This window comes from Aquila chrysaetos, chromosome 1, assembly GCF_900496995.4.
Source record: "Aquila chrysaetos chrysaetos chromosome 1, bAquChr1.4, whole genome shotgun sequence".
Classification (NCBI taxonomy): domain Eukaryota; kingdom Metazoa; phylum Chordata; class Aves; order Accipitriformes; family Accipitridae; genus Aquila; species Aquila chrysaetos.
Window position 1 is genome coordinate 82,973,120 of NC_044004.1, and position 25,329 is coordinate 82,998,448.

At 44.9% G+C, this 25,329-nt stretch overlaps 1 protein-coding gene and 2 long non-coding RNA genes across 4 annotated transcripts; 1 reads left to right on the forward strand and 2 right to left on the reverse strand.

Annotated features, from left to right (window-relative positions):
• Positions 1–3,548: 3,548 nt before the first annotated feature.
• On the reverse strand, positions 3,549–5,306 carry STBD1 (starch binding domain 1). Its single transcript, XM_030017892.2, has 2 exons — positions 4,965–5,306; positions 3,549–4,818 (listed from the first exon to the last, which is right to left on the reverse strand). Exons 1-2 carry the CDS (start codon positions 5,239–5,241, stop codon positions 4,007–4,009), a joined length of 1,089 nt encoding a protein of 362 aa, XP_029873752.1. The 5' UTR covers positions 5,242–5,306; the 3' UTR covers positions 3,549–4,006.
• Positions 5,307–8,409: 3,103 nt separating this feature from the next.
• Positions 8,410–25,240, reverse strand: LOC115342824. Of its 2 annotated transcripts, none has more exons than XR_005932671.1 (3): positions 25,179–25,240; positions 21,807–21,858; positions 8,410–10,304 (listed from the first exon to the last, which is right to left on the reverse strand). It is a non-coding gene; the product is annotated as an uncharacterized LOC115342824 (long non-coding RNA). The 2 variants fall into 2 exon arrangements; XR_003923925.2 differs by lacking the exon at positions 25,179–25,240 and adding an exon at positions 24,598–25,038.
• LOC115342821 lies at positions 8,434–25,323 on the forward strand. Its single transcript, XR_003923924.1, has 6 exons — positions 8,434–8,493; positions 21,585–21,721; positions 21,849–21,950; positions 22,233–22,292; positions 22,716–22,801; positions 25,135–25,323. It is a non-coding gene; the product is annotated as an uncharacterized LOC115342821 (long non-coding RNA).
• The last annotated feature ends 6 nt before the right edge of the window (positions 25,324–25,329 follow it).

Below are 25,329 nucleotides of genomic sequence, written 5' to 3' on the forward strand. Positions count from 1 at the left end.
CCTGTGAACAGAAGGGAGCAGGTGGAGAGGTACAAGTAGCCAGAGAGAAGGGAGATCTGCCAAGCAGAAAGGCAGCTTAACATCCTTGTGCTGAAATCCAGCGGAGTTGGGAACAGGTCTGGGCTTCCTCCCTGCCACCAGCAGAAGGCAAAGAATTGGCGTGGGGAAGTAAAAGGTTCCCAGACTTGTGGGCCCCAGAGCAGCTCTATACATCCTGGACTTTGCAGCATGAATAGCACTTTGTTATTCCGTGTCATACAGGTGGATGACAGGAGGACTGTTAGGCAAATCTTGACCACAGCAGGACACCACAGATGGCAACCAACCCCCTAAAGAGAAAACCTATTACCAGTGTAATATTTTTGAATGGATCATGTGGAGAGGCTCCAAACAGTAAGTTTAACTCCCAGAGAGCATGTGGGGTGGGCATGGTTTTTACAAAGGCACCTGCAAAGCGAATAGGAAGCAAACAAGTTGCAATGCAAGTTCCTGTATGTGATTTCAAACTGGTTTATGGCCAGTACCCATTCCAGCCACAGGCTGTCTGCTCAGCTTGCCATCCAGGTGCAGCATTTAGCATTTGTACACCAAACTACTTCACAAATAAGAGTAAATTGCATTTCAGCTGTAAGTAATCAAATTGTCAAATTTGCCAGAAGTTTGTTGTCAGCAGTATGAGCCTGTGAACTTAAAAAGTAGATCTTTGGTTGCAGTCTTCCTGGCTTTGCCAGGCTGTGAGTGAGATGGTTCATTATTTGCTTTTAGATATCCTGAGCCGCGGGCTGCTAGGCTGTTATATCCACATAGGAATGTCAACAAGAACTTGTTTCTCACATGTAGCTTCACTAGTCTCACAGCCAGGACATCGTACTAGTCATATATCAGTCTGTTCTAGCATAATCATTTTTATGCAGCAGGGCAACTTTTAAGTCTACCTTCATGCTTGAGTGACTAGATTGTTCAATAATGAGGAATCATCTCTGTAAACTTGGAGAAAATACTAATTGGCTCCTCCAATAATACAGAGTTCCTTCTTTCACCATACAAATAACATTTAATTTACATAGCGTAGGCCCTGCTGGGCAAGCAGTGATGTGAATGGCACAATAATTCAGAGGTTATAGCAAAAGTGCAGTGCAGGTCTTTGTAGAAACCTTGCTTGATCATTCAGCAAGATGATGCAATCATGAGGACTGTATGCATTGTCTGTGGGATCAAAGCACAGGGTGTTTAATTAAAAAAAATTATTCTTAATTTGAGAGACTTCTCGGGGTTAGTCTGTTTGAAACATGTTCATCATTGCATTAGAGAATCTATTCTAGTGTAGGTTAAGTGGCTTTCTAGTGAATATCTTAATCTAATACCACAGTTAATCTTCTCAGACAAGCCTCCAATGTATGTATAAATACACTCAAATGGCAGTGGCTGTTGGACAAGTGCTTTTTATGTTGACAATATGTGACTATATGAAGAGCTTGCATTAATGTGAAAAAATAATTGTAAACAGCTTGAAATAACATGTTTTGCTTTGACTTCAGTGATTTCTGAAGATCAATTACTATTTCAACTGTACCTCTGTATATTTGGGATTTTGTTCACTTAAATTTGTTAGAAAATCTCAGTGCAAAAAAATGCAACTAAGGTACCAAGCCACTAGTTCCAGCGCGATATTCAGTTAAAGCTGTAAGTTACTGACTGATATCCATACAAGTGTTTTGTGTACTCACTGTTGGTGCAGGTGGACAGAAATTAAGAGCTCTCTGTTTGTACACAGTAATCATAGTCATAATTAAACAGTAGAAATATTTATTACAGTGAAGCAGTAGCCCCTAAAATGAAATGAGCTTCATGTTAGTATTTCTTTTTCAACCCTGGGCATACTATGTCCTGTTTTCCTTTTAAGTTCATGTAGTAAGTAACTTAAGTCCTATTTTAGTTTCCTCTTGAAGAGAGTTGAGGACTAGCGTGTGCACATGCACATGGGTTTAAGATCACTGAAGCAGCATCAACCAGCTGCTGAATTGTCAGCTCCATCCTTTCCCTCTTGAGTCAGTTGCCAGAAATGATACCATATTCCTTCCAGACCTGCAGTACTTCTCATGCAGAAGTAGTTACAGGAGTACTTTTCATCCTGGACAAGCAGTTAACAAAAAGCTTACAGTCAGTCTTGAGTTTAGCTCCCACCCACATTTCCTCCCTTGTTCTCTTCTATAAAAGGTCTGTTGAAGGAATTAAATTTATTCATCTGAATCTTCAGGTTGCTTGAGACAACCAGAGACCACAGCTAGTGTCTGTAGAAGTAGCTGACCCACAGAAAAAGTTGCTCTGCCACATAGCAGCTGCTGGGGGCTGGGGTGCTTGTTTTACATGAGAAAATGAGAATTCCAGCTTGCCAATGCAGTTGGTCATTTGCCTTAGTCTTTCTCCCTCTTCACCGTCCCCTCAACACCCCCCAAGATTTTCTTTAGCTATTTTGTGGCTATGCCTGCATGAGCAGGCGGCCCAGCCCACTCTCGATGGATTTGTTTCGTGAAACAGCTGGTACTGAAGTCCAAGTAGCAACGTTTCAGACACTTGTTCTTCACAGCAGCTCAACCATTGTCCCACCAACTGCACATCCATTAACCATTAGATGCAGGAGGTAAGCCTCTGAAGCTTATCTTCCAGTCTATCACCAAAACCCATTCCACATACTCAACTGCTCCACCATGCAAAGCAGGAAAGAATTAGCAGAGGCAATTAGATCAGCAGTGTGCTTTTGAAGCAGATGTTCCAAACCTAAGTGCTAATTAATGCACTTCAGAACTCCTACAAAGCTATGCTCTTCAGACCAAGTTCACTCTAGGGAAGGGATATTTGCAAGCTAGAGCTAGGTTCCTCATTATGGAAGGAAGAGCTTGCTGAAGTAGCATCATGTATTAGTAACCAAAAATACAAAAAGCAGGCAAGCAGAGCAGCTTTCTGCTTCTGTCATGTAAAAAATACCAACTGGTTGAAGCTGGAAGCATTCTACTTTATCTGGCTTACTAGAGGGCCACAACTTAAAAGAAATTTGTGTTGAAAAGCCTAGTCTTGAAAGAAAAAAAAAAACAAAAAACAACCAAACCCAAACTTAAGCTAAGTAGTCTCTAACAATACTGTGGTATTGTTCCTAGGTAGACGGAATATGCCACCTATCTCTATTCCAGTGAGAATCCTATTCCCTTGCCATCACAGCAGTCCAGGTTTTGTTTTTTTTTTTTTTTAAAGCCTGCTCCCACCCTGACAAAGTAATTCATTAAGCCCAGACAGTCCTTTCTGACCTTTGGTCTCCTCTCAGCAGGATGATCTGACTAAAAGGGACCTATCTGCCAAGCCTTCGTTTGAGCTGAGGTGCTTCCTGGAGAGTAGGGACTAGAGAATGAAGTACTTTGGGGTTAAACCTTTGTTATTCCAAAGAGTGCCAGCCACTTGGCAGGAATTCTTTAGCACTAAGACTGCAGGTCAAGTAACTCACTTTGATAGAAGTTATTAAAATGAGTCAGTTCACTGGTCAAGTTGTAACGGACTGTCAGTCTGAAAGTGTTTATTGTTTACTTAATACATTACATAAGTTAAAACACTTAAGTTCCTATTACAGTGTAGGTAACCACACTTCCTAGTATGCTTCAAAAGCCCTAAGCAGTCGGTACAAAGATGCATCTTTAGCCCCACTCTAAGCAACACAAACTCAAGTCCACGGTCCAGATTTACCTGGATAGGCAGCTGCTTGGAATGCTGCTCATGCCTTCGTAGCCTACCTTGCACATCTTCAGAACGCATTTGAAGTTGATTTCTCAGGTTGCCAAATGGATTTCCTAAAGAGGATGGCAAAGATCTGCTGCTCACATGGTTTAACCAGGTTTGATATGGGACTTACAGAGCTCTGCAGTTGAGAAGGTCTCCTACTGAAGAAGGGGTGAAGTTTAGGGGCCCTGTGATTAATCTAAGCAGGTTTGCCATTAGGTAAGCAGCTTCCAAAATCTCATTAATGGTATCCCCACCACTGATGAACAATTTGATCTTCATGTTCAGTCACTAGGGTCCTATTACCGCATTCTTCCCAACGTCGGACCTTCCCATTCTCCACCAAGATAAATTTCCACTCTACTTTGGTGTCTACCGGCAGACTAACGGATTCAGACCAGAAGCCATCCTTGTCGTACTTGAGGGGAACGTAGCTGTGCCACTGGCCAAGACACTCGTGGTCACCAGTAACACCAATCAGCTGAGCATCAGAGTGCGTGATGTAGTGCACACGGAAAGTCACATGGATATTTTGAAACATGGGGGGCACAGCTGCAACTCTCTTTGCTTTCAAGTCCCCATCGGGGCAGTCCCCTTGTTCCCATTCCTTGCCGTCGGCGTCTTCCATGCTGCCGTTCTTGCCAGCCTCCCCCCAGGCCAGGTGCTCCGAAACAACTTCCCACTCTTCATGGTCCAAGTCCTTGCTCTCGGCTGGCTGACCCGGCTGCTGCTCAATTCTGTCCTTACAGACATCATCAGAGGCTCCTGCCAAGTTCATCACACACCATCCATCGCTTGCCTGTCCCATCTCGGGTCTCAAATCGCCTGCCTGGCTGCCGCGCACATCAGCTGGCTGCTCCCTGGAGTCGGCGGCACCCTGCTTCGGGAGCAGCTGCTCTATCTGCAGAGGTCCGCCTGAAACTCCACCGCTTTGAACGTGATTAAGCTCCTTCCTTGGTACAGCCGCCAGATCCTCTCCCGGCTTCCGAGGGCTGGACACGGCAGCAGCCTTGGCCTCCAGCAGCACTTGCTCACCGCTCGCCAGACGATCTGCTAAAAATGACATTTCTTTAGAGCAGGCAGGATTTAAGCAACGCAGTTAAGCCTAGCGCCGGCAAACCCAACTCCCCGCTGGCAGGCTGGGGCAGACCAGACCCCCGGAGCATCGGCTCCCTCCCCGCAGCCCCCCCGCCCGGTACCTGTGGCCGCCGCCGCCTCGGCCCTGGCCTGCGGGGGCCCCTCGCCGCCGCCCCGCAGCGGGACCGTCCCGGCCGCCGCCTCGCCGCTTTCCTCGCTTCGCCCGTCACCGCTGCCGTACCAGAGCCAAGCGACGAGGGCGGCCAGCAGCCCCACCACCAGCGCCGGCCACAGCCCCGCTCCCAGCCAGCCCCAGCCGCGGGCCTCGGCGGGGAGAGCGGCGGCGGAGGAGGAGGCGGCGGGCTGCCGCAGCACGGGCGGGCCGCGGTCGCGGGCCATGGCCGGACGCTGGCAGCGGGACGGCGGCCGTCCCCCCCGGCCCCGGCGCCGCTTTAAGACGGGCGCCGGCCCCGGGGAGGAGCCGCCCCCGTGGCGGGAGGCGGCTCCCCTCGGCGTCTGGCGGGGCCGGCGGGCCGCCCCCTGCGGCGGGCGGGGGCGGCTCAAGGGAGGGAAAAGGGAGGTCAGAAGAAATAAAATAAAAAAAAAAAGTCCGAAGTTAGGTGAGAAAAAGTTGAAAAGCTTGCTTTCTCTTCCTCCCCCCCCCCCCCCGCCCCTTTTCTACCATCTCTCCCTTTCCCCCCCTTCTCTTTCCTCATTTTGTCTCTATAGCTAGGCACTCTGCACAAGGTAGCCATGCTGCAGGGGTCGTAAACGACAGATAATGCAAAACTGAAGGGAGGTGACACGACAACAACACCAAAGTTGAGGACTGAATGCTTGAGTTTCCTTCCTATTTTGGTATGAAAACAAGCATTGGAGCTATAGTAACTGCAGAAGTTTAGGAAGTTTAATTCTAGCAGTACTGGTGGCCTTAGATTGATGTGCCCTAGCAAGGGTGTGCTGAGGGTACTGGCTTGTACTTTTAATGCTTGTACTGATGAAAATCCAGGCTTTCTCTCGTATCCCTGAGAAGTGAGATGAATTCACCACTAATTTTGTAACTTCTGCATCATACTCTAATGACTACAATTGGATTTCTTAACATCGTCCTGCTCTCCTGTCTTCCGTATGATGCTCAGGAAGCTTTTTTGGACTACCGGGACTTCAGAGTCCATTAGTGCAGAGGATATTTGATGTTTATTTTAATTTGCCTTCATTTTACTACCCAATTTTCCTCTTGAAGTGATCATGTCAAATTTTATTTCAAAATTAAAAGGTTATACAGATAAATCTTACTAGGAACCCAAGAAAGTTAGTAAATGCAGCTTATGACTTTGTATTTTGAATTGGTAATTCTGGAGTGACACACTGTAAAAATGTTTATCAGTGTAGACTATTGACACCAAAGATTAACACCAGAGAAGGAGTTAAGGGAGGCAGTTCCATTCAGATTTGACTGCTGCCTTTTTTAAATCCATTCTCTTCGCTGAACAAAGGTGTTGTCATTACTTGATTTCTAAAGCCCACTGATGAGATTTTATCTGCTATCTCATTAGAAAAGAGAATGGCTAAGTGGATGTCCCAATAAGTCTATTTCCAGTGTGTGAACTTCTTAATCTTTCAGTGTCATTTAGAGCAGTACTACCTCAGCTTAACAGGACAGTAAATGTCATTCGAATTTATAGAAGCACAAGTGTGCAGGCTTTGCGGTGAAGTTTCCTGGCTGATATGGCATATGGTGGCCTGTGTGAATACACAAAATTCGTGGTCTAAGTATTTTTCCTTTCTTTGCTTACCGCAGTAGCTAAGACACTTTCTCTGGAGCCCTTGCCCAACGAAGTGCTGACCTGGTGCTTAAATAAAAATATCTATTTTGGTACTTTGATGTGTGGGATGCGTTTGGGCATGTGCTAAACTCAGAGGCACTGCTTAGATCTTCTGCTCAATGATACAGTGAAAGAAAAGAGCTGAGAAGCTAGGACCTGCCTGGGCATTTTCTCAGTGAATGTGGTTTTGGGTGCACTCTCCTTTACCACTGTTGATACTTCAAGGTGCAGCTTAGCCTTCCTACTTAAAAGAGACACTTGACAGTAATGAGTTGTGTTAACTACTGAAACTCTTTGCTTAGTAGATATATTCGCAGTTTACTTATATTCCTTTTTTCTAGCATTCAAAACAGAGACAGTCCTATGCTCTGTATTTGTACACCACCTTGCTCAGCTGGGATTATCAGTTAGGGCACCTACATACTACTGTTAGTATGCATGTACTGCAATTTAAAATTACTAGTCATCTCCCTGAAGCAGAGCAGGCAAAAATCATTATTTACTGTATCATTACACTAAAAGAGCATCCTTCTGCCAGCCCCCAGCACAGATGAAGAGGTAGTGTTTAGAGCTGCTAACCCCAGTATTTCTTTTCTTAAATATATTTGATAAAACAGCAGACACCAAAGTAACACAGCTTAGAAGTGACTATTACAGAAATCCTTAAGGAACAGTTTATTTTGAAGGCACGAAAATGCGCATGATGAAAGGCAGAGTGCTGCTTTAATGAGCAAGAAAAGAGCAAAGGTCTCCCCTGGTTCTGTTCATCTTCCATGCTCATACAAGTCTCTTCTGTTGCCAGACTCTTTTTCACCCAGCACCTGCAGAAGAAACTAAAGCAAAGCACACAGATTGCTTTGAGTACTCAGAGAGTAATTGTTGTTACTAGTAATGCATTTGAATGATAATAAAAAGAGGGAGTCGCAAAGGACCTAGGTGCCACCAGAGAGACAAGCTTGCCACACAGCCAGGCAGGGAAGGACAGTTCTGTAATCCAGATCCCAGTTTCCCACGCAAGTCCTATGTAGTCCCCAGAGGGCACGTGCTATTTTTGCCCAGTCGATTCCAGGTGCCATCAGCATCCAGTGATGCAAATGCACTTTGAGTGCTGTGGTCTCCTAGACCAGGGTCATCCTTGCAATCTGCTGTGGAGCAGCCACAGTTCAGAGGTGAGGGAGGTTTTTGTAACCAAGGGCTTCAGCTTTACCTATGATTACTTGTTTGCAGAGGCTGCAGTGGGTGGCAGGACGTGAAAGAGCTTCATAATTTGCAAACCTCCTGGTAGGATTACACTTGAGTCCAGCATAAGTCCACACTTTGCAGAAGAGACTTGTCTGACCTTTTGGCTCCCCTGTCCTCACTGCCTGTTTTGTGCAGGCCTTTGCTTTCATGTGACCATTGAAGTGGGTCAGATCAGGTAACTGATCCAGCTGAAAGTTAACACAGAAAATTTAAAAAATGTTTCTTTTCATCCACACAAATACTTGTGCCAACAGAGGGGAGAAAACATGGGTGGATGTTATGCTGGATATAACTAGTTTTAGGTGGTTCAGTCATGGCTGTAACAATGATACCCTGTCCTGGTAGCAGCGAATTCGTGCTTTGGAACTTCTCTTAGGATGTCTCTAATTTATTTTCTATTTCCTTTTTTTTAAAACAAGGTTCTTGGCGAATACTAAGGCTGAAGTTCCTGAGTCACTGATCACTTACCGAGTGTTAGAAGCAGAGATGCTAGACAGAACAGAAGATTCATAGCCCAAGAGCTCACAGGATGCTGAGGACTGAGGTTCCTGTTCTGAAGCAAATGCACAGATTGTTGCAGACGGTAACTTACCCCTGGTTTTTGGTAGCCCTTCCTCTCCAGGAGTTCTTGAAATGCTCATATCCTGTAGAACATGGAGACTTCTGCCTCCTAAGAGAACTTCCTAAGCAGATTAACAGAAAAGCTCCAAAATGTAACGTTGTATTTTTTTAAAACTTTCATTGGAACCAAACAGAGCGACAGTACAAAAAAGGGGCAAGGAGACAGTTTCTCAAAGTCTGAGGGACACAATTCTGTTTTGAATTAATTCAAGATTTTAGTTTGTTCATGCAGTCATTTCTGATGTGGCATTAGTTTGGAAGTTAGTGTTCTGTGAACATTGAGGCTTCATTGCACCATTGTTTATTCAGTAAATGTGATAGCAGTTGCTGGACCGTATCTTGGAAAGCTACATGTGACTTTGCAGAATTACCAGCCAGCTGACTGCCCTAAGATCAGGACCCTCAAACCTGCCACCTTTTCTCATTTCAAAACCAAAACAGTAGGCCGGATATTTACTATTCTAATTCTATAAACAACTCTACAGCCATAGCTGTTAGGAAGTCGTGGCCCACGTGCACTGTCTCAAATGAACTTTCTGAATTTTATTCTGTAAGCTCTGCCATCTAGTGCGGTGACAGGGAATCTCAGCTGTAGCTTCAGAGCGAGTGAGAAATGCCCAGCTGGATCAGACCCGTGGTGCATCTCTCCCGCTATGCTGGCTTTGACGGTGGCAGTTAAGGGGATGCTATTTCGGGAGTGCTTTTGAGCCTGGCCAGTGTCTGATCCCGTGGTATCCACAGTTGCTGTATTAAGGATGTTGGAGAGTACTGCTCTTAAACAAGCCTTGTGCATGTACAGTACTTCTTCCAGTTTTACGCTAGAACAAAATGGAAACATGAACAAGTACAAAAGAAATACAAATTAAGGAGCCCTCTTATTCCCTGTGGCCGTACTATCGGGGCATCTGGAAGTTCCACAGACAACTCCACATTGAGTGTTTGGCAGGGGAAGCTTTACGGAGGTTTGCAGAGAGCTCTTCCTGAGCGCAAGGACAGCATGTGTGAAAAACCCAGTGGTGCTTTTATGGAGCTCTGTTGAGGAGGGAAAGGAGAACAGGTCACAGGTGAGGTTGGAAGCAGGTAGCAGCTTTCTGATAATAAGAGCTGTCGGAGTTTGCTCATTGCCAGGCCTTACACTGTGGATTCTCACTGTCACAGAGGGAAAAACCAAGCAGTCATTGTCACCAATCAGGTGAATAGTAAGAGATATTATGCCTCTTATTCTTGCTGCAAATGTGGCACAGGCATGTTCCCATAACCTACATGCCCTGTAAGTCATTAACTCCGCTGGGCTCAGTGTCAGTGGTACACAGTGCTTATGGTACCTTCTTAATGGGTGGTGTCGTAAAATTGTGAACACCATTGCCTGTTTCTTTCGGATCCATTAAAGGTTTGCCCACATTTTGCTTTTTACACGTTTTAGGGTCACGGTACCAGGGTGCCATATCTACTCTCAACAACTTTGGGCTGGTGCGATTCCTAAAAAATATAGAATAATGTGTAGTAACTCTCTTAATCGTGTTTGCTATTGATAGAGAAGATACCAAGTACTAGTGCTGCATAAGTCTGCTTCGGTAGTTACCCCTTGCAGTAGCTGTAAGGTATAATCATGTTCAGCACCGTTGACTCTTTCAGAGTGAAGAATACTAGACATGTCCTGTCTGCTATTCTTGTTTTCTAACCCAGCCATTAGCTAGTGAGTTGTTTTTACTTTCCAGCCAAAGGAGTAGACAGTTTAACTGGAAATGGTCAGATTCGCTTGGGAATATACCTCTGTAGTAAAAGAGAAGGCACAGTAGAGTGGAGGAAGGCAAGTAGGGATATAGTGAGAAGGGAGAAGCACAGATGAAACTGTGGAAGCAAGTACAGAAGTAAGGTATCCTACTCATCTCTTCTGCCTGTCCCCAGTGAGAAGATGTGCCCAAAGGCAGAGCTAAAAGGAGATGGCAAAAGGAACAACATCATTTCATAGATATCTTAACCGTAGCTCACAAAGCTTCATCTAAAGTAGCTTTCCCTAGAAGCCAGGTTAAAATCTAACATTCAAGACTCTGCTGCCGTGGAGGTTTGCTTGGCAGTTGCTTGACACTTTCTGCATTGGGTCCCCACCCAATCAGGTAGAAAAATGGGAAGGGCAAAGTATTCATATACTTTGGGTCTGCATCACACTCTGGGAAGAAACTGTAACCCTGACTGTGCTTCTGTACCATCCTTTTCCCATATTAATTGCGAGTATCTCGGCTATGAACACTGGACGCTCTTCTCTGTGCAACATTTCCCTGTAGCCAGCAGGTGGCACATGAGGAGTACATCTGACAGGAAAAACTCTTCGTTTCCAGACTGGGAAGAGATGGTTTCTCTCAGTTGCTGTTAGCTTTTCAAGAGCGGTGTTTTCCATACCTTCTGTCCTAGATTGCTGACCAAAAAGTTGCTTTCTACAGTAAGACACTGAAGAATGTAGGGAGAGCAGAGAAACAGGCAGATGAGAACTGGTGGGAGTGCTGTCCTCAGAACTGGCCTTCAGAGTGGTTAGTAATGAGGATACCCCAGATCCAGACCTGCTTTACATTATCAGCTGTTAAAACCTGGAAGGCAGCCAGTGAAGAGGGAGGAAAAGCTGTTTCTCATAATGAATCAGCATGTGTGACTGTATGGCTTACAGTCATGGTGAAGGAAAGCCAGGCACCATCAGAGCCTTTCCTTGTGTCCAAGAATCAAAGGCAATAGGCTGAAAGGGACCTCAGGAGTCCAGTTTAGGGCTGGTGTCTGCAGGCTGCTGGTGGTCTGGAGGTCATCCATAAAGGTATTAACTTTTAACCTCCTCCCCTCCAACACGCACATGGATGGCAAATATGTTTCTGCCTGTCAGCAGGCACAGGTTGCCAACTACTGCCAGTTACAAATTTGAACGTTTATAATTCTAACAGTAAAATCAAAGTATTGTAAGACAGTAAAGCTGAGCTATATCTTAAGGGCTTGGTTCTTCATAGCCACCAAAATAATTGTAAAATACAAGAAGGTCCGTAGATTTTCTTCAAAAACTCTTTTTATCTTAACAATTAAGAAGTGCTGGTCTGTTTCACCTTTCTGCCACAAGACAACGTCAACCTGCTGATGCTTATGTGAGCTGATCTTAAAAGAGGGATAAACCAGAGCTGTCAGGATGATGTATTTCATTATTTAACTGTCCTTTCTGTTAGAAAAGCGTTGCTAGTTTTTAACCTAAATCTGTCCACTCCCCCTCCGCTCACTTACCCTGTCCCAAAGCAACATGGGAAGCAAAGTATTTCCATTTTCTTTTTATCACCCTTGTACTTAATTGGAGCTTCTTATGCATGACCTCAGTTTTCTCTGATGTGTATTAGAAACTGTTTGCTACATCCTGGCATGTTGGTCATAGGTGTGCAATCATTCCTGTGGCTCTCCCCGTTTTTTTTAAATTTGTTTACATCCTTCTTAAAGAAGAATAACCAAACCTGGGACACAGACCACCCAGAGGTAGTCTTACCCAGGCTGAGAAGTACAGAGGGTTATCTCATGTGTTGCATTAAAGGGTAAAGGAATTTGGCAGAAAATAAACTCCCTTGCATTCCAGCTTATCCTCAGATGTCAGGGGAGCTGGGGGCGGCTAGGTTTAGTTTCTGAGTAATGTCCAATTCAGCGCTATAAGTCCAGTCACGTAACTATCATGACAATGACAGATGCACTTACAGCACAGTGCGCCCTCAGCTCGGCTGCGTTCAATGCATGAGAACTACCAGACTCAGGGAGTTTCGTTGCGTTAACGAACTATCATGACTAGATTAATGAGCAGTGCAGTTTATTAAAGCAACAGTACGGCTTCTTTTGGATTGCCAGTGATAAATACACTGTCTGCAAAGCACGTGCAAATATTGAATACAGCGCGCGAAATCAAAAAAAGAAAGTGACTCTATATATAGAGATTTCTAAGTTTCCCAGGGAAGCACTCGGTACAGCTGAGTGTTCAAATCTCACCCAATAGCTGTCCCTATGGGAGGGAAGAGAGGCTCAGCCCGTCGACTGGTCCCAGAAGTCAGCAATGTCCTCCTGACTTGTCTATGGTGGTATCTTCCCTAATAGTCTTCCTCTTTTGGGGCCTTTTTATACTATTTTTCTTTTTAGGTAGAGCTTGAGTGACTTTAGTCATACATACCTTTACTTTGATTGGTATAAAGTTCTCTTGCTTTGCTTTTAAAGGTGTATGCTAGAAAAAATTCAGAGCTCATGCTTTGGGGGGGGGGTGGTTGCACCTTGGAGGTGGGTAGCTTTTTGGATGGAGGTGTGTTTTGGTATTATAATGATATTATAATGAGTAAAGCTCACCCAAAGGACATGATGTTACATGTCAGTAGCCCACTACTGGGCACATGTGATATAAATCAAAAGTAGGGCATTAGGTTGACAGAATCCCCATTATTTTACCTCCTTGCTTCAGTGGATTCAATGCAGGGACCAACCGTTCTCGTTCCTATCGTTCCAGTTCCCTATCCCTGCGATCACAGAGTCTGGCTGTGGCGTCTCTGCTCCACTCCACCCTCCATGTTACTTTTCAGACTCAGCATGCCAAGCTCCCCTGGTGTTGCTAACATCTAAAGTTGCAGGTTATGTTGCTTAGGGAACTACCATGGAACCAATTCTTTACATGTCCACTGTATTCCACCCTGGAGGTTCACCTTCCCTTGGGGTGGGGGTGGTGTCATATCGATAAGTCACTTCCAGCAATCATTCCACACTCATGTTCATCTTTGTTCTCAAGATAGGATGCTTCCTTTTTTTGCACAACCAGCACGTTGCTGACATTTACTGTCTACCAAAATCCCTGTATCCTTCCCTTGCTGAACTCCTGCCTAGCCAGTTGTTCCTCATTTGGTCTTTGTGCAGCTGAGTTCTGATTAGAAGTCATTCAGCCCTGTTTTTGCACTCCCTTATTTTCCAGGTTTTGTCCAACATGTCAGGATCATTTTGAATCCATTTGAAGCCTGTCAGCATCTTTGTAGTGTTTTCTGACTGGGTGTCATCTGCAAATTGGATAGATTCTTTGGAAGTACACTGGTTTTCCATGAATTTTCAAGGAAACAGCTTGTGATTCTGAGTTTGTTCTACTATTTTTCCATATTATAATGCATTTCATCCTTGCTTAGCTGTCTTGGAACATCTAACAGGTCTAGTACCATTCTTTCCTACTTACCCGTAGTAATCTGACTTGGAATTCCTTCTCAGGTTTGAGGTAGAGCTTACTGCTTGCTCAGGCCAGTCTCTTCCTGCATTTCCTGTGCTTTCTCTGAACTTGTGTACTGTGCCAGTAATATCAAGGAATGACAGCTTTCCCTAAGTCCCTTTTCCTCTTAGATTTGTTTCCCATGAGCCATTATTTGCTAGCTTTTTCAGTTTATTAATCACTCTCTTTGCAAGTCATGCTTTCTGTTTTGCTGTTCTCTGTTCTCCTTTTCCCTGGCTGGTACAGTTGCATTTCATGCGCCATTTCATGATTGGTGCCTGATGCTTTCTACCTCCTCCCAAGTTAGAATCAAATCCCTTGTAAGGATTTGAAGGAGGAGGGAGAAAATACAAGACACTGCAAGGCAGAGAAAAAGAAACACTGAACCGGTGAAAATCTCCTCCTGGAGCCCAGTAGAAAGGGTCCAAAGTTGCAGATCTATAGATCTTGCTCAATTAAGTGTATCTCCCTGTGCGCGGTATTTTAATCTCTGCACTCTTTAGAGACATAATGAGACACCCCCCCAAATATGCCTCTGTTCTTCAGTGAAAGTTCTCCATGCAGCAGAGTGGCAGGGTCAGTATACCGTACAGGAATAGACTGAAACAATAAGATGACATTATTCTGTTATGTTATTTTGCCAGTGACGGGGAGCAGCAGAGACCCGAAAGCCTAAAACAGAGTATAATATATTTGGCTAAATTCTGTGAAATGTTAGGTGTCTCACGCTCATCTGAGGGTTCACTGAAGTTGTGGTACCCAGTAGCTCTTAGAAATCGAATCATAAAGAAAATGTTCCACCAAATTCATGCTGATGGACTCTCACGGTTGTCTAACATCCTAGAGGCATTATGCTTTGACTTCCTTGTAGATTCTTTATGTTGTCAGGCCCATAGAAAAATGCAGCACAGAAATTTATCAAAGTCCAAAGTCTGAAGAGCACTGAGAAAACAAATACAAGCTTGAGTTTTGTGATTAAAAAAAAAAGGACATTTGTGTTCGTAGCTGACAGGTATAATCTTCTAAGCTGGAGATAGAAAACAGTTGATTCTGAGAAAATACCAGAAATGTGTTTTTAGCTCCTGGGAAAGAACAGCTTCTGAGAGGACACTCAGCAAAGAGCTAGCGTGGAGTGTGGTATCATTTTACACTCTTTCTTACAGCATGTTACCTGTGTCGGCAAGCTTTACAGGCAAATGTCTTTTTCCAGCTGGAGCATCCCTTGTGTATTCTCTGAGCCTAGCTGTGATGTTTCTTTACTGTGAAATGAAGGTTTTTGGGATATAAATAAGGCAGCAATAGGAATCTTTCATGTGCCTTGAAATAACAGTTTTGCTGACATCTATTCTGAACCTGTTCCCGCAAGTTCCTCTTTCCTAAGTAAAATGTTTGGAGGAGGATGTCATTGGTCACTTAGTCATGTGCTGCTTTGGTCTGATGACAGGAGAAAGCATAAAGTCTTTTCCCACCCTTTTCCTCTAACATGACTATGTCAGAAGAAAAGGCAAGACATGAGCCAGAAATTTGTGCTTAACAAGCCAGCAACACTTGATACAGTGACTCCATCCTGAGACCCAGGTCACATGCTAGAACCAACCACGGGTGTGATTTTTTTTGCTTTCCCAAACTATTCCCTGCTTTGCCCTGACTGCGATGTCAAGGGTTACAGCTAACCTACAAAGGTATTGGAGACTGTGCTGAATGTCTAGCTTAAAGGTTCCCATCCTAGGGACCAGCATTGCTTTTGGCTACAAGGTATTAAATACTCCAAGTTTAGGCTGGCAGGCACAACAAAGTGCAACGTTGCACTGGGGCTGGTGCCCAGGGTCTGACAAGGAATGGGGACAGATGAGCTAGATTCTGCAAGATGCACGGACCTAGAAATAGCAAAATGGTGCGGGGTTGTTTGCCTTCCTGAGGAAGGTGGAGGTGGACAGGCAGTGCAGCAGGTTCTTGGGCAGCGTTCACCCTCCCCTTCCCCACAATATTTTTTTCTCAGTGCCACTTTTGTGTTGAAAAAATGGTGCAAATAATTGAACACAGCATTGCCTTCAACAGCTGTGAACAGTTGTACCCTTAGAGGGAGGCTGGCGACCTGCCCTTCCAAACAGTTGGTGAACTTTGTTTACTGTACTAGAAAAAAATCCTGCTAAGCCTGGGTGCTCGTCACATCGTGGTGCCAAAGCTTTGCATTCAGCAGGCGGACTGAGGGGCAGTGATTCTGCGCCACTGACCCTCTGCAGCATGTCTCTGCACCTCCTCAAGTGGGGCTGGGAGATGGATTACATCCCCTGAAGGGAACAGTTCCTTCCAGATCAGTGCATGTGCACAGATCCTAAGAAAGGAGATGCCATAGGCTTCTTATCAGGATTAGGCCCCTAGGGGCCCTCCCATTTCTTTAACTCCCTGGTCTGGGCTCTTTGAACATCGTTTCCTCAGTCCATCTACATTGGTCACTTAAGACCTTCACTGTCTGGCACATTTCCAGGGAAGCTAGTGCCTATCATGCCTTTAGCTAGTGTTGCCCTGCCCCGGGACAGGAGCCGAGGGCTATCACACACAGAGCCTCATTGTATAAGCTGGTAGACACGAGCTATTTGTATCAAGGCTGACATATAAAGCATTTGTTTACTAACGGCTGCCACTGACTAGCCGGGAGTAGGGCTAGGGAATAAGAATGACTCATTCTGGCCTTATTTCTGGGCGTACCAAGTGTGCATTTAAGTGCAATAGGCATTGGGAATCAGGAAGAGACTCTCAATGTGAGCCATTTTGGTCTCTTTCCTAATCTGTGCTGATAAGTTTGGTGCACTTAAGGACTGAGACTGCAGGATTTGTGCATGGTAAGACTCCAGAGAGCTCAGCTGTGCTGCTCTTTCTCCAGTGATACCGCCTGCTAAAATATAATTACATTTCAGAATTTTAATTAGAGTTAGTTGATCGCCTGAGTAAGTAATAATGTAATGCAGGCTAGCAAAATCATCTAATTGCAGCCTTCGATACCTATTTTTATTTCAGGAACAAGGGAAGATATCAGCCTGTGACATAAGACAGGCTCAAAACAAAGGAGACACTAATTGTAAGTCTGCGGTCTCGCTCAAATGCACAGGCACAGTCAACTGCACTTAGCAGAGTCAACTGCACTTAGCAGAGACTGTAAAAATCCCTTGCTTACTATGCAAGACCTCCACTTTTCCTCAATAAAATAATATGTAGAGGTAGTGTGCAGCTAGGTTTTAATGCAGCAGCATACATTTTAAGCTCCAGAATCTGCTCTTGAATTCTTTCAGATCAATAAGAAGTTGAGCATAGGCTAACAAAAGAAAAAAACCGAGACTCCTGGAGCATTGCAGTGAGATTTTCAAAAGTACTGAGTCACCTGGTCCCTCAGAAGTATATAGGAAGTTTGACTTGGAAAGAAGAATAATGTGGAGCGCTGAGCATGGATGTAGCAACAACACATTTCAAATATGCTTCCCCAGAGTCTGTCCTATCATATTCCAGTGGAGCATCCTTCACCTTTGTAACGTCGGAGTGGCATTCATGTGGAATATGACTCACAGGTCAGGGAAACCTGTGCCATTGGTTTGCTAATTTTAAATGTGCCCTCTGTAGTACAGTTCACTTCAAATTAGGTATGGATTGTTGAAACAGTGCTCAGTCAGGCTGAATCCAAAATGAGGCAAATAAACGTAATAGGTCTCTCTCGCTCTCCCCTCCCTTCATGCCAGCACATGCCGAAGTAAACAGATGCACTTGGCAGCACTACAGAATAAATCGACTTGTGATTTGCTTTGCACTTTGGCACTTTCTGTCTACAAACCTCCTGTCAAATCAGAGGGCTTGGGTCAGGGGCCAGAGTTTTCATCCGCTGCTGTGGGATTTCGGCCCTGAAGTCCCACTGACAGTTGTAGACTATAATCATCACTTCCTTAGGAGGCATCTGTGTCATAATATAGGAAAAAGTATATGATCACCATTTATTCTGTTTGAATGAGAGATTCTTTACTATTTCTGGCATGTTCAGGGTTATCACGAGATGTTTTCAAGACTGGAGAGTAAAGCCACTGCTCTCCATTGTCTTATATTGATGGGAAAGTGTGGCACTGGTTCAGTAACTGACCTGTGTGACTAATCTGACCATGTTAGCAAGGTGTCTCAGAAACTGCCAGCTCCTTATAGCTTTCCCTATAATAAGATCAGAGATTTATTTTTATGGTGATTTAGGCTTTGTTGCCTTCCTGTTTATGAGTAATAATGAGGGGCAGGGCATTTATAAGGCAAGGGGGAACACAATCCTGGACTGGTTTTGCATTTCAAGTGCCGGATGGATACTCACTTCAAGGAAGAATAACAACAACTATATGTCTTTACCTCTGGAAAGCTGCTGTCTTTCAAATGAGAGTGAAATAACTGAGGGCGGTGGCTTAGGTGGTGGTCCGTCTCCTTCATGAAATCCTTCCTGGCTTCTTGCTTTGACCTGAGCTTGCAGTTCGGTTTAGCAGATGTTTTCCATGCCTTTCGTTGAGCCAGGTGGGATCTACTCTGTAGCAGGATGGGAGAAAGCCCCTTTGGGCTACGGATGATGATGTTATCACACGGAAGAGGGAAGTCATTTCTGAAATCATCCAGACCGCTTTTTAAGAGTCGCCAGCACTGGCCATTAAGCGAATCTGAGAACCTCTGGTGCTGTGTGCTGGGAAGCATCTTGATGACAGTTTTTCCTTGTACCTGAAACAAAAAAAACTCTAGTTAGTGCAGGAAATACTGGCTTTATAAAGAAGTGTGTTTTAAGACTTACTTTGCTTGTACTAAGAAAGCAGGAATAAAAGGCTCACCCCATCTGGCCTGTGCTGTGACAGTTTATCTCCACTGTTTGCCCTGTGTGAAACCGGCACACGGCAGGGGAGTTCACAGGTTGGTGTCAAAGCTGAGGACCAAACATGCAGGACCACTTGGGCACCACGGTCTCAGGGTGCGAGAAAGGAGCTGTGCTAGATGCTGACATTCAGAAGCCAGGCGAGGGACTAGGTTAAAAGCCAGGGGCTGAGAAAAGTGTTCTGCTTGTTTTGCCTGTTTTCCCACTACACATTTAAGAGGGAAAAAATTCAGGTCCAGACCCTGCTAACTCTGATGGGTGTGGGTCTACTCCAGCTGGAGCTTCAGGAGGGAAGAGTGAACATGCCAGAAAGAGAGGCAGATGAACAAAGGAGCGCAAGGTCCTCACCAGACCTCCCTGGGTCCCTTGCTCCCACTCACCACGGAGCTGCACTCATCCTGACAGCCCTACTCCATGAGGCCCTGGCTGCCTGCTGCAGAAAGGCTGAAATTGTAGACTCCGTGTCACTAGGAGACTGCATCCAGAACTGCCTGCAGGGCCAAGAGAGGCTCTCGGTCACGTAACTCATCCCCAGGCTCTCTCTGTTTTCTCTGCTCTGTTCTTGGGACACGTGCCCCACACGCTCCTCTTGCCTGTGCCCATGCTCGCCAGGTCTGCCAGGAGCCCTGCCAGCTGACACATTGCCTTCACTGCTGTTGCAGGTAAGAAAGCTGAGCTGAATTATGGCTGGCCTCTTCCTGTGTCAACACAGCCAGGTTCTCCTTTGCTCTACTGCTGTGAACAGCATGGGCACATCTCAGGTGTGCTCTTGGTTCCTGCCTGGGTGCTCCTGCACTTGTGCTTGTCTCTTGGCGTGCAGAGGGTGTTCCCAGGTGTCCAAGGCTGTTTGCAGTGCTCATCAGCAACAGAACAAGTAAACCTAGTTGGTCCTGGAGCTGCTTCAGGACTGTATAGAAAACTGGCGGCTTGGAGAAGTTCTGTCAGTCTGCTTGCGCTCTAGCTGTCTAACCCATAATGGCTCCTCCCATGACCTGAGGTGCTCTCGGGGAAGAAACCAGGTGGAGAGTAGGACTTAATGCACAAGAGTATAAGATCAAGCGCTTGAAAAGATACTGTTCTTGACTGATGCAGTCTGCATTGGAGGAATACGCAGTCTAGCAGCTATAACTTGATTTAAGGTAGTAAACTTTGACAGTAGGAGATTTACTGATTAGATGGGCTTGGCACTGCAAGCCAGGTCCTCAGCAAACTTGTTACGCTGTTTAGGTTATCCGGACAGTGCCACTTGCCAGAGTCTCCCATATATCCCAGTGCATACCCTGCAGCTTCCTCTCCTTCATTTCCTAGCAAGATCTCCATTTCACAGCTTAGTGCAAATCATAGCCTGTCTTACACAGCCACTGGTGGTGTTCTCCCACCCCACAGCATATTTCATCTATCGCCCATCCCCTAGCATGTTTCCTTGGCCACGTTCAGCTTGAGAGTGCCATAGTTCAGCAGTGAGGGCTCTAGCATTGCTCTGTGGCAGTGGTGAAAATGAGATGTGCAACTGAGTGAAGAGGACATAGTGTGGGTCCGTGGTCGATGTGGTGGGGAGAAGAGAATGGGGGGTGATTAGGTTCAAGGTGAAATTTGGAAGAGAGTGGAGTTGAGTGAAGAGAGAAATCTGGATGAAAAGAACAGTAAGGAAAAGGTAGCCTGAAGCAATGCTCTGTCCTCCTACGAAGGTGGCACCGTTTGCCACCTCTGAGTCATGAGGCTCTATATGCAGAAGCAGCTGATGAGTCAGGGAAGCAGCAAACCAAACCAGCAGTAGCTGATGGGTGTGAGTTGCTGCACTTGCTAATTTTGGTATAGCTCAGATTATGAGGAATATGGTTGTGCATGTGTAATTTTAAAATGTACTATGTGATCTATATCACAATTACGACATGCATGTAGAGGTACGTGTGTGTATGTGTGGCCACAATTCATGAGGACTATGGTTATTTAGCTGGAGAGTGTCAAAAACATGAGAGTCAAGCAGGACCAAATTTCAGAAGGAAGAACATTTTTCCTGCTGTTCTCATGACAATTAAAATTAATTTCCTCAGAAGCAAAAACGAGTGCTGTAGACAAATCTCTCATCTCCTAGAAAGTCACTGTCCCAAACCTAGAAGTCAAACAGTGCTCTGAATGCAAATCCCAGCCTGGCCTGTCCAATGCACTTATTTCATGTGCATCCCTATGCAGCTAAACCAAGAGCAAAGGCTGCTGTTACACAAGCAGCAGCTTTGTTCACAGACCTTCCCGAGGTTGCTGTTGAACCTAGTAATTGCAGGGTAGCTCTGCCCTATAGTGAACTACTTTCCTGCCAGCAGTTAATTTGTTCTGTGTGGGAAGAATAAATTAAAGCTTGCGTACAGTGAAATTCGATCGCTACCCACTTACAAACCTTTCAGAAATTTCTCAACTCTCAGCTGAAATCAGTATCTTATAATTAGATTATTATTTTATCAGTTACGCATACAGTACTAGAAACATACATAGTATGTGTAAATTCATTGATGACAAGTATGTGTATTAGCTGCGCATGAAAGGCAGAAGAGCAAAGTCTCGGAAAACATCTTCCTTGTATGCTACTGATGCACTTGGGTGTTTCCCAAGAGCTGCTCCTCTAAGACTAGCAGTGTACTGGCACGTAAAGCTTCTTCTGCTGTCCTCCTTGGCCCATGCTGTGAAACATCCAGCCAGCAGAGGTTCTTTGTGGGGAGCTGTCAGGAAACTTGACATTTTAAGGACCTGCAAGTTACCTGTCCTCTGTTTTATGTTCTGTTGATGAGCTGGGCTGAGTTAAACGGCAGCCAGGGGTTAATTCCTGACAGTATGCAAAAGAGAGGGATGCCCCACCTTCGTAAAAGCACCATTCATGATAAATAGAAGATGTCAGTCCCTGTAATATTTATGTCTGAATTTCTTCTGTTGTATATTCCAGAGGAAAATAGGGGTGGGATTCAGAAACATGGTGATGGAGATGGAAGTAAACAGAGCACCACAGATACGCAGATGAAGCCAGACTGCAAACATCACGCAGCAGAAGGAGATGAGTGGACAAGTCTACCAAAATTTTAGGTAGGACAGAAACTGGAGGAGTATTTATTAAGTAAAACACTTTTCTAGTTACAGTTGCCTTCTCACTGTTGAGATGAAACTATACTTGGTTCTGGAAAGGCTGTTTCATGTCTCTGTATGCCTTCAGGTCACAGCTCCTAAAGGAAGCAATGCAAGATTTAGATCCAGTTAGACCTGGTGTGAACAGGTCTGTCAACAGTGACGGATGATTGTAGCATCAAAGTCTGAAGTAAGGACAAGCATGATTCGTATCTTGGGTGGCAAAGACCACAGATCCATGAAGTGACATGGATGCACACAAAGAGACAATGAAAAATATCCTACCCCTCCTATCTGCTGTTCCTACCCCGCATTTGTGGCCAACATAAGATATTCACTAAAAAAAGGTCTAATAGTTACTAAACCACAGGAGCAGGATTAAGGATTTCTGGGATCTGTTCTGATTTGGCTGATGCTGTGCTGTATGATTTGCTAATTCCTTCCTTGACAAGCCTTTTCCTTCCTTACGTAGACTCCAAGGAGCTAAGTAACTGTTGTTACACAAACTGAAGAAGCCATGTTGACAACCTCAGTAAGTAATGACTTTTTATATTTTTTAAAGATTCTCCTAGTGCATGGGACAGGGCTATTTCATCCGTGATTTAGTTTTTTAAAAAAGGGTTCTCAAATCATTTCACCATGCGGAAATCTCAGGAGAGGCCCAGAACTATTTCCCTGGGAGCATGAAGCATGCCCATTTCATCATGAGACACTGCAAAATCTAGGGTAGCCCAGCAGTATATGTGGGTGATGGGGGCAGGACAAGAGACAGCAGCTTTCTGTGGCAGACTCCATGACTGCTTGCTTGGTGTGTTCTCCTACAGTTTGGTTTCTCCAGACCCTAACAGCTCAATGTTCTCTGATTTACCTGCCCTCCACACCCCTTGCAACTTTACATTTCCAAAAGGATCCTGCTGGCAACATGCATTCATTTTGATGTGCTTCTCTCCTACAGATCCCGACATCGTGCATGCAGGCCTGTTGCGTCTGCCATCGAGCATGACGAATGGCACTCAGCAGGGAAGGGACAATCTGTCTCAGGTATCAACTTGCCTTTTGTTTTTTTCGCTAAGCGATTGTCAGTGAGGCCCCAGCATGGGAGCTGGCACCTGGTATGTTTTACAGCGTAGGATCTGCCTATTATTTTCACTGCATTTATGGTGTTAGTGCAAAGCGCCCACCACGGCTGGGATCCCAGTTGTGATGGGTTCTGTACAACAACAGAAAAAGAAAAAAAACTGTGCCAAGAGTTTACAATAGAGATAAGACAATGGTGTAGCACTTGAGCAGAGTAACTGTAATGAACTTCTGTAAACACTGTCATTTTAAGTGGCGGAGATTCTTGGGAATGGCAAATTAAATAGTAAAAAAGTTAAAGGATTGGGGAGAGGGAACATTAATGGAAGGGAGTAAGAAGGGAAAAAGAATGAGGACATGAAGACTTCTTTAGGTAAGCGCATTTCCATGTTTTCCTGAATGTGGGCCTTATCTGCCTTTTCCCTTGTAATATCATCGTGATTTTGCAATGGGAAGATACGCCTCTGCTTGTTTCAGGGATTTGTAATTATGGCACAGTATAGTGCCTTGAGCCAGCAGTGCACCCACTGCATTCCCATGCTGCACTTCAGAGGTGGAGTCACTCTTCGCAGGAATGTTTTAAATATATCACTGCTAGTAAGCAGTTTCTTGATTTACAAAGGCAAAATCGTTTGCCAAAAAAGAAGATAATTCACACTGAGAATCTAGAAAATCTGTATGGAGAAGCAATGCAGTTCTGTGCATCACATGGGTAGATTTTTATGAAAAAACAAGCCAAAACACTGAATGAAGCAAAACCAAAATTCTGCAGAAATCATTGCTTGATCTATAAATATTCATGCCAGGGTTCAGCTAAAAGAATTTCAGTGGTCCCATGGGCTGCAAGAATCCTGTATCCGTTGCCGTAGGAAACCAAATTTAGCCTTTGAAAAAAAAATTGTATCTCCCATTTAAGATCATCTCAGATTGCTGGAATTCCTTAAATATTCCTGCCTTTCTTTTGATTTTCCAGGGTTTCAGTGCTCAGACAAAACAGCATGTTCTTTAATTTCATTAATAAAAAATGCTTCATGGCTGTGAAAAGTTGTTATGATAAAAATGGCTTTGCATAACTAGAGAATTACTGTCTATTCTTGTTCTTCTGTATTCATCTTTGATTTTGAGACAATGGACCTGGTCGACTGCTTACTTACACTGGAGCGCATGCATGAGGATATCCTCACTAAAAGTAGAAGTCACAGAGCAGTTGAACTACTTCAGGTGGGACAAGAAAGAGGTCTCCATTCCATTGCTTCCGCAGCCATGGAAAATATGTCTAATGTGCTGCAGGAGGAGGCATCTGCTTGTAAAAATGGTCACTACAGCTGGTCCCCACCAAAGGCCAATATTTTACGGTGAAAGGGAAGGTTTATGGTTTCAGAGAGAGAATTCCCGTGGAAGATTTTTTCCAGGAGGAGAATTGTATTGCTGTAGTTAAATTAGCCTTCAAAAATGGATTCTAATTGTTTACTCTGTTGCTTGCTTTTTGGAGAGATGATGATGAAACAGAGCTAAGAACACCACTTCGGGGTGGGAATCTAAATGAAAACGAGCTGCCAGGACAATCTGTTTTTTTTTTACTGCATGGGTGGAACCACAAAAATTCTAGTTTTCCAAACAACTGTGAAATGTGACTTCATAACCTTTCATAAGCAAAAGGAAAATGCCCATAGTAACATAACACTGTCACTGCCATTACAATTACAGGAAGCAGTATTTATAAAGGAAAATGCTTCAGTCTATCTTAGCAGGAAGTGCACCCGGTGGTCCGCTCGCTCTCTTCTAGGGAAGGCGTTATTTGGATCAGGCTGATGGTGGCAAGCTGCCAGCCTCATGGTTTGGCAGGGCAAGAGGAGAGGGAACCGACTCATGACTTTCCAAAGGCCAGCGCTGCTGGCAGCTCGATTATGGCTATGGGACAGGAGCCCTGTATCGCAGAGGCTTTCCTTCCTTTTGTGCAATACGAAGGCTGTGAGGGAAAGCAATTAGCGCAACAGCCGTTGCTGGGAAAGCCCCTGCTGCAGGCATCTTTCCCTCCTGCCAGCACCGCACCAGGGGGCGATCATGGGTGGGAAGCTGGAGCAAGAGTGCGCACTGTCTTTTGAAGGAGAAACGGGTACATCGATTTGTTTCTCCGGAGTGGCTTCACTGTGTTAGTGGAAGGTGAACTGTATTGAATTATGGTAGAATCTGATCCCTGTGAGGCTTAATTCAGTCTAGAGGCAGTTCGTGTTCCCTGCAAGTTTTTTCCCTAACCATCTTGCGGAAGAATAGCTGGTTTTCTGCTTGTCTTCCAGAAATCCTTTTAAGGACGCCCGCTGCACCGAGAGACGCGCCCTACCAGGTCCCTCCACAGCAGACGGCGAGATTTCGGCTGCTCCAGCGGGAACTCGTCTCGCAAGCAGGAACAAAACCAAATTATTTTCGCATACGTTCTCCCCTCTCCTGGTAACCCAGGTACGGCCGCCGACCTGATGCACTGAGCCCCGGCC

Bases quoted from the DNA above. Each gene is read 5' to 3' on its own strand.
- STBD1 (XM_030017892.2), bottom strand. From the start codon at position 5,241: ATGGCCCGCGACCGCGGCCCGCCCGTGCTGCGGCAGCCCGCCGCCTCC. The intron at 4,819-4,964 runs GTACCGGGCGGG...TGTCATTTTTAG, and splicing joins CGAGGCGGCGGCGGCCACAG to CAGATCGTCTGGCGAGCGGT.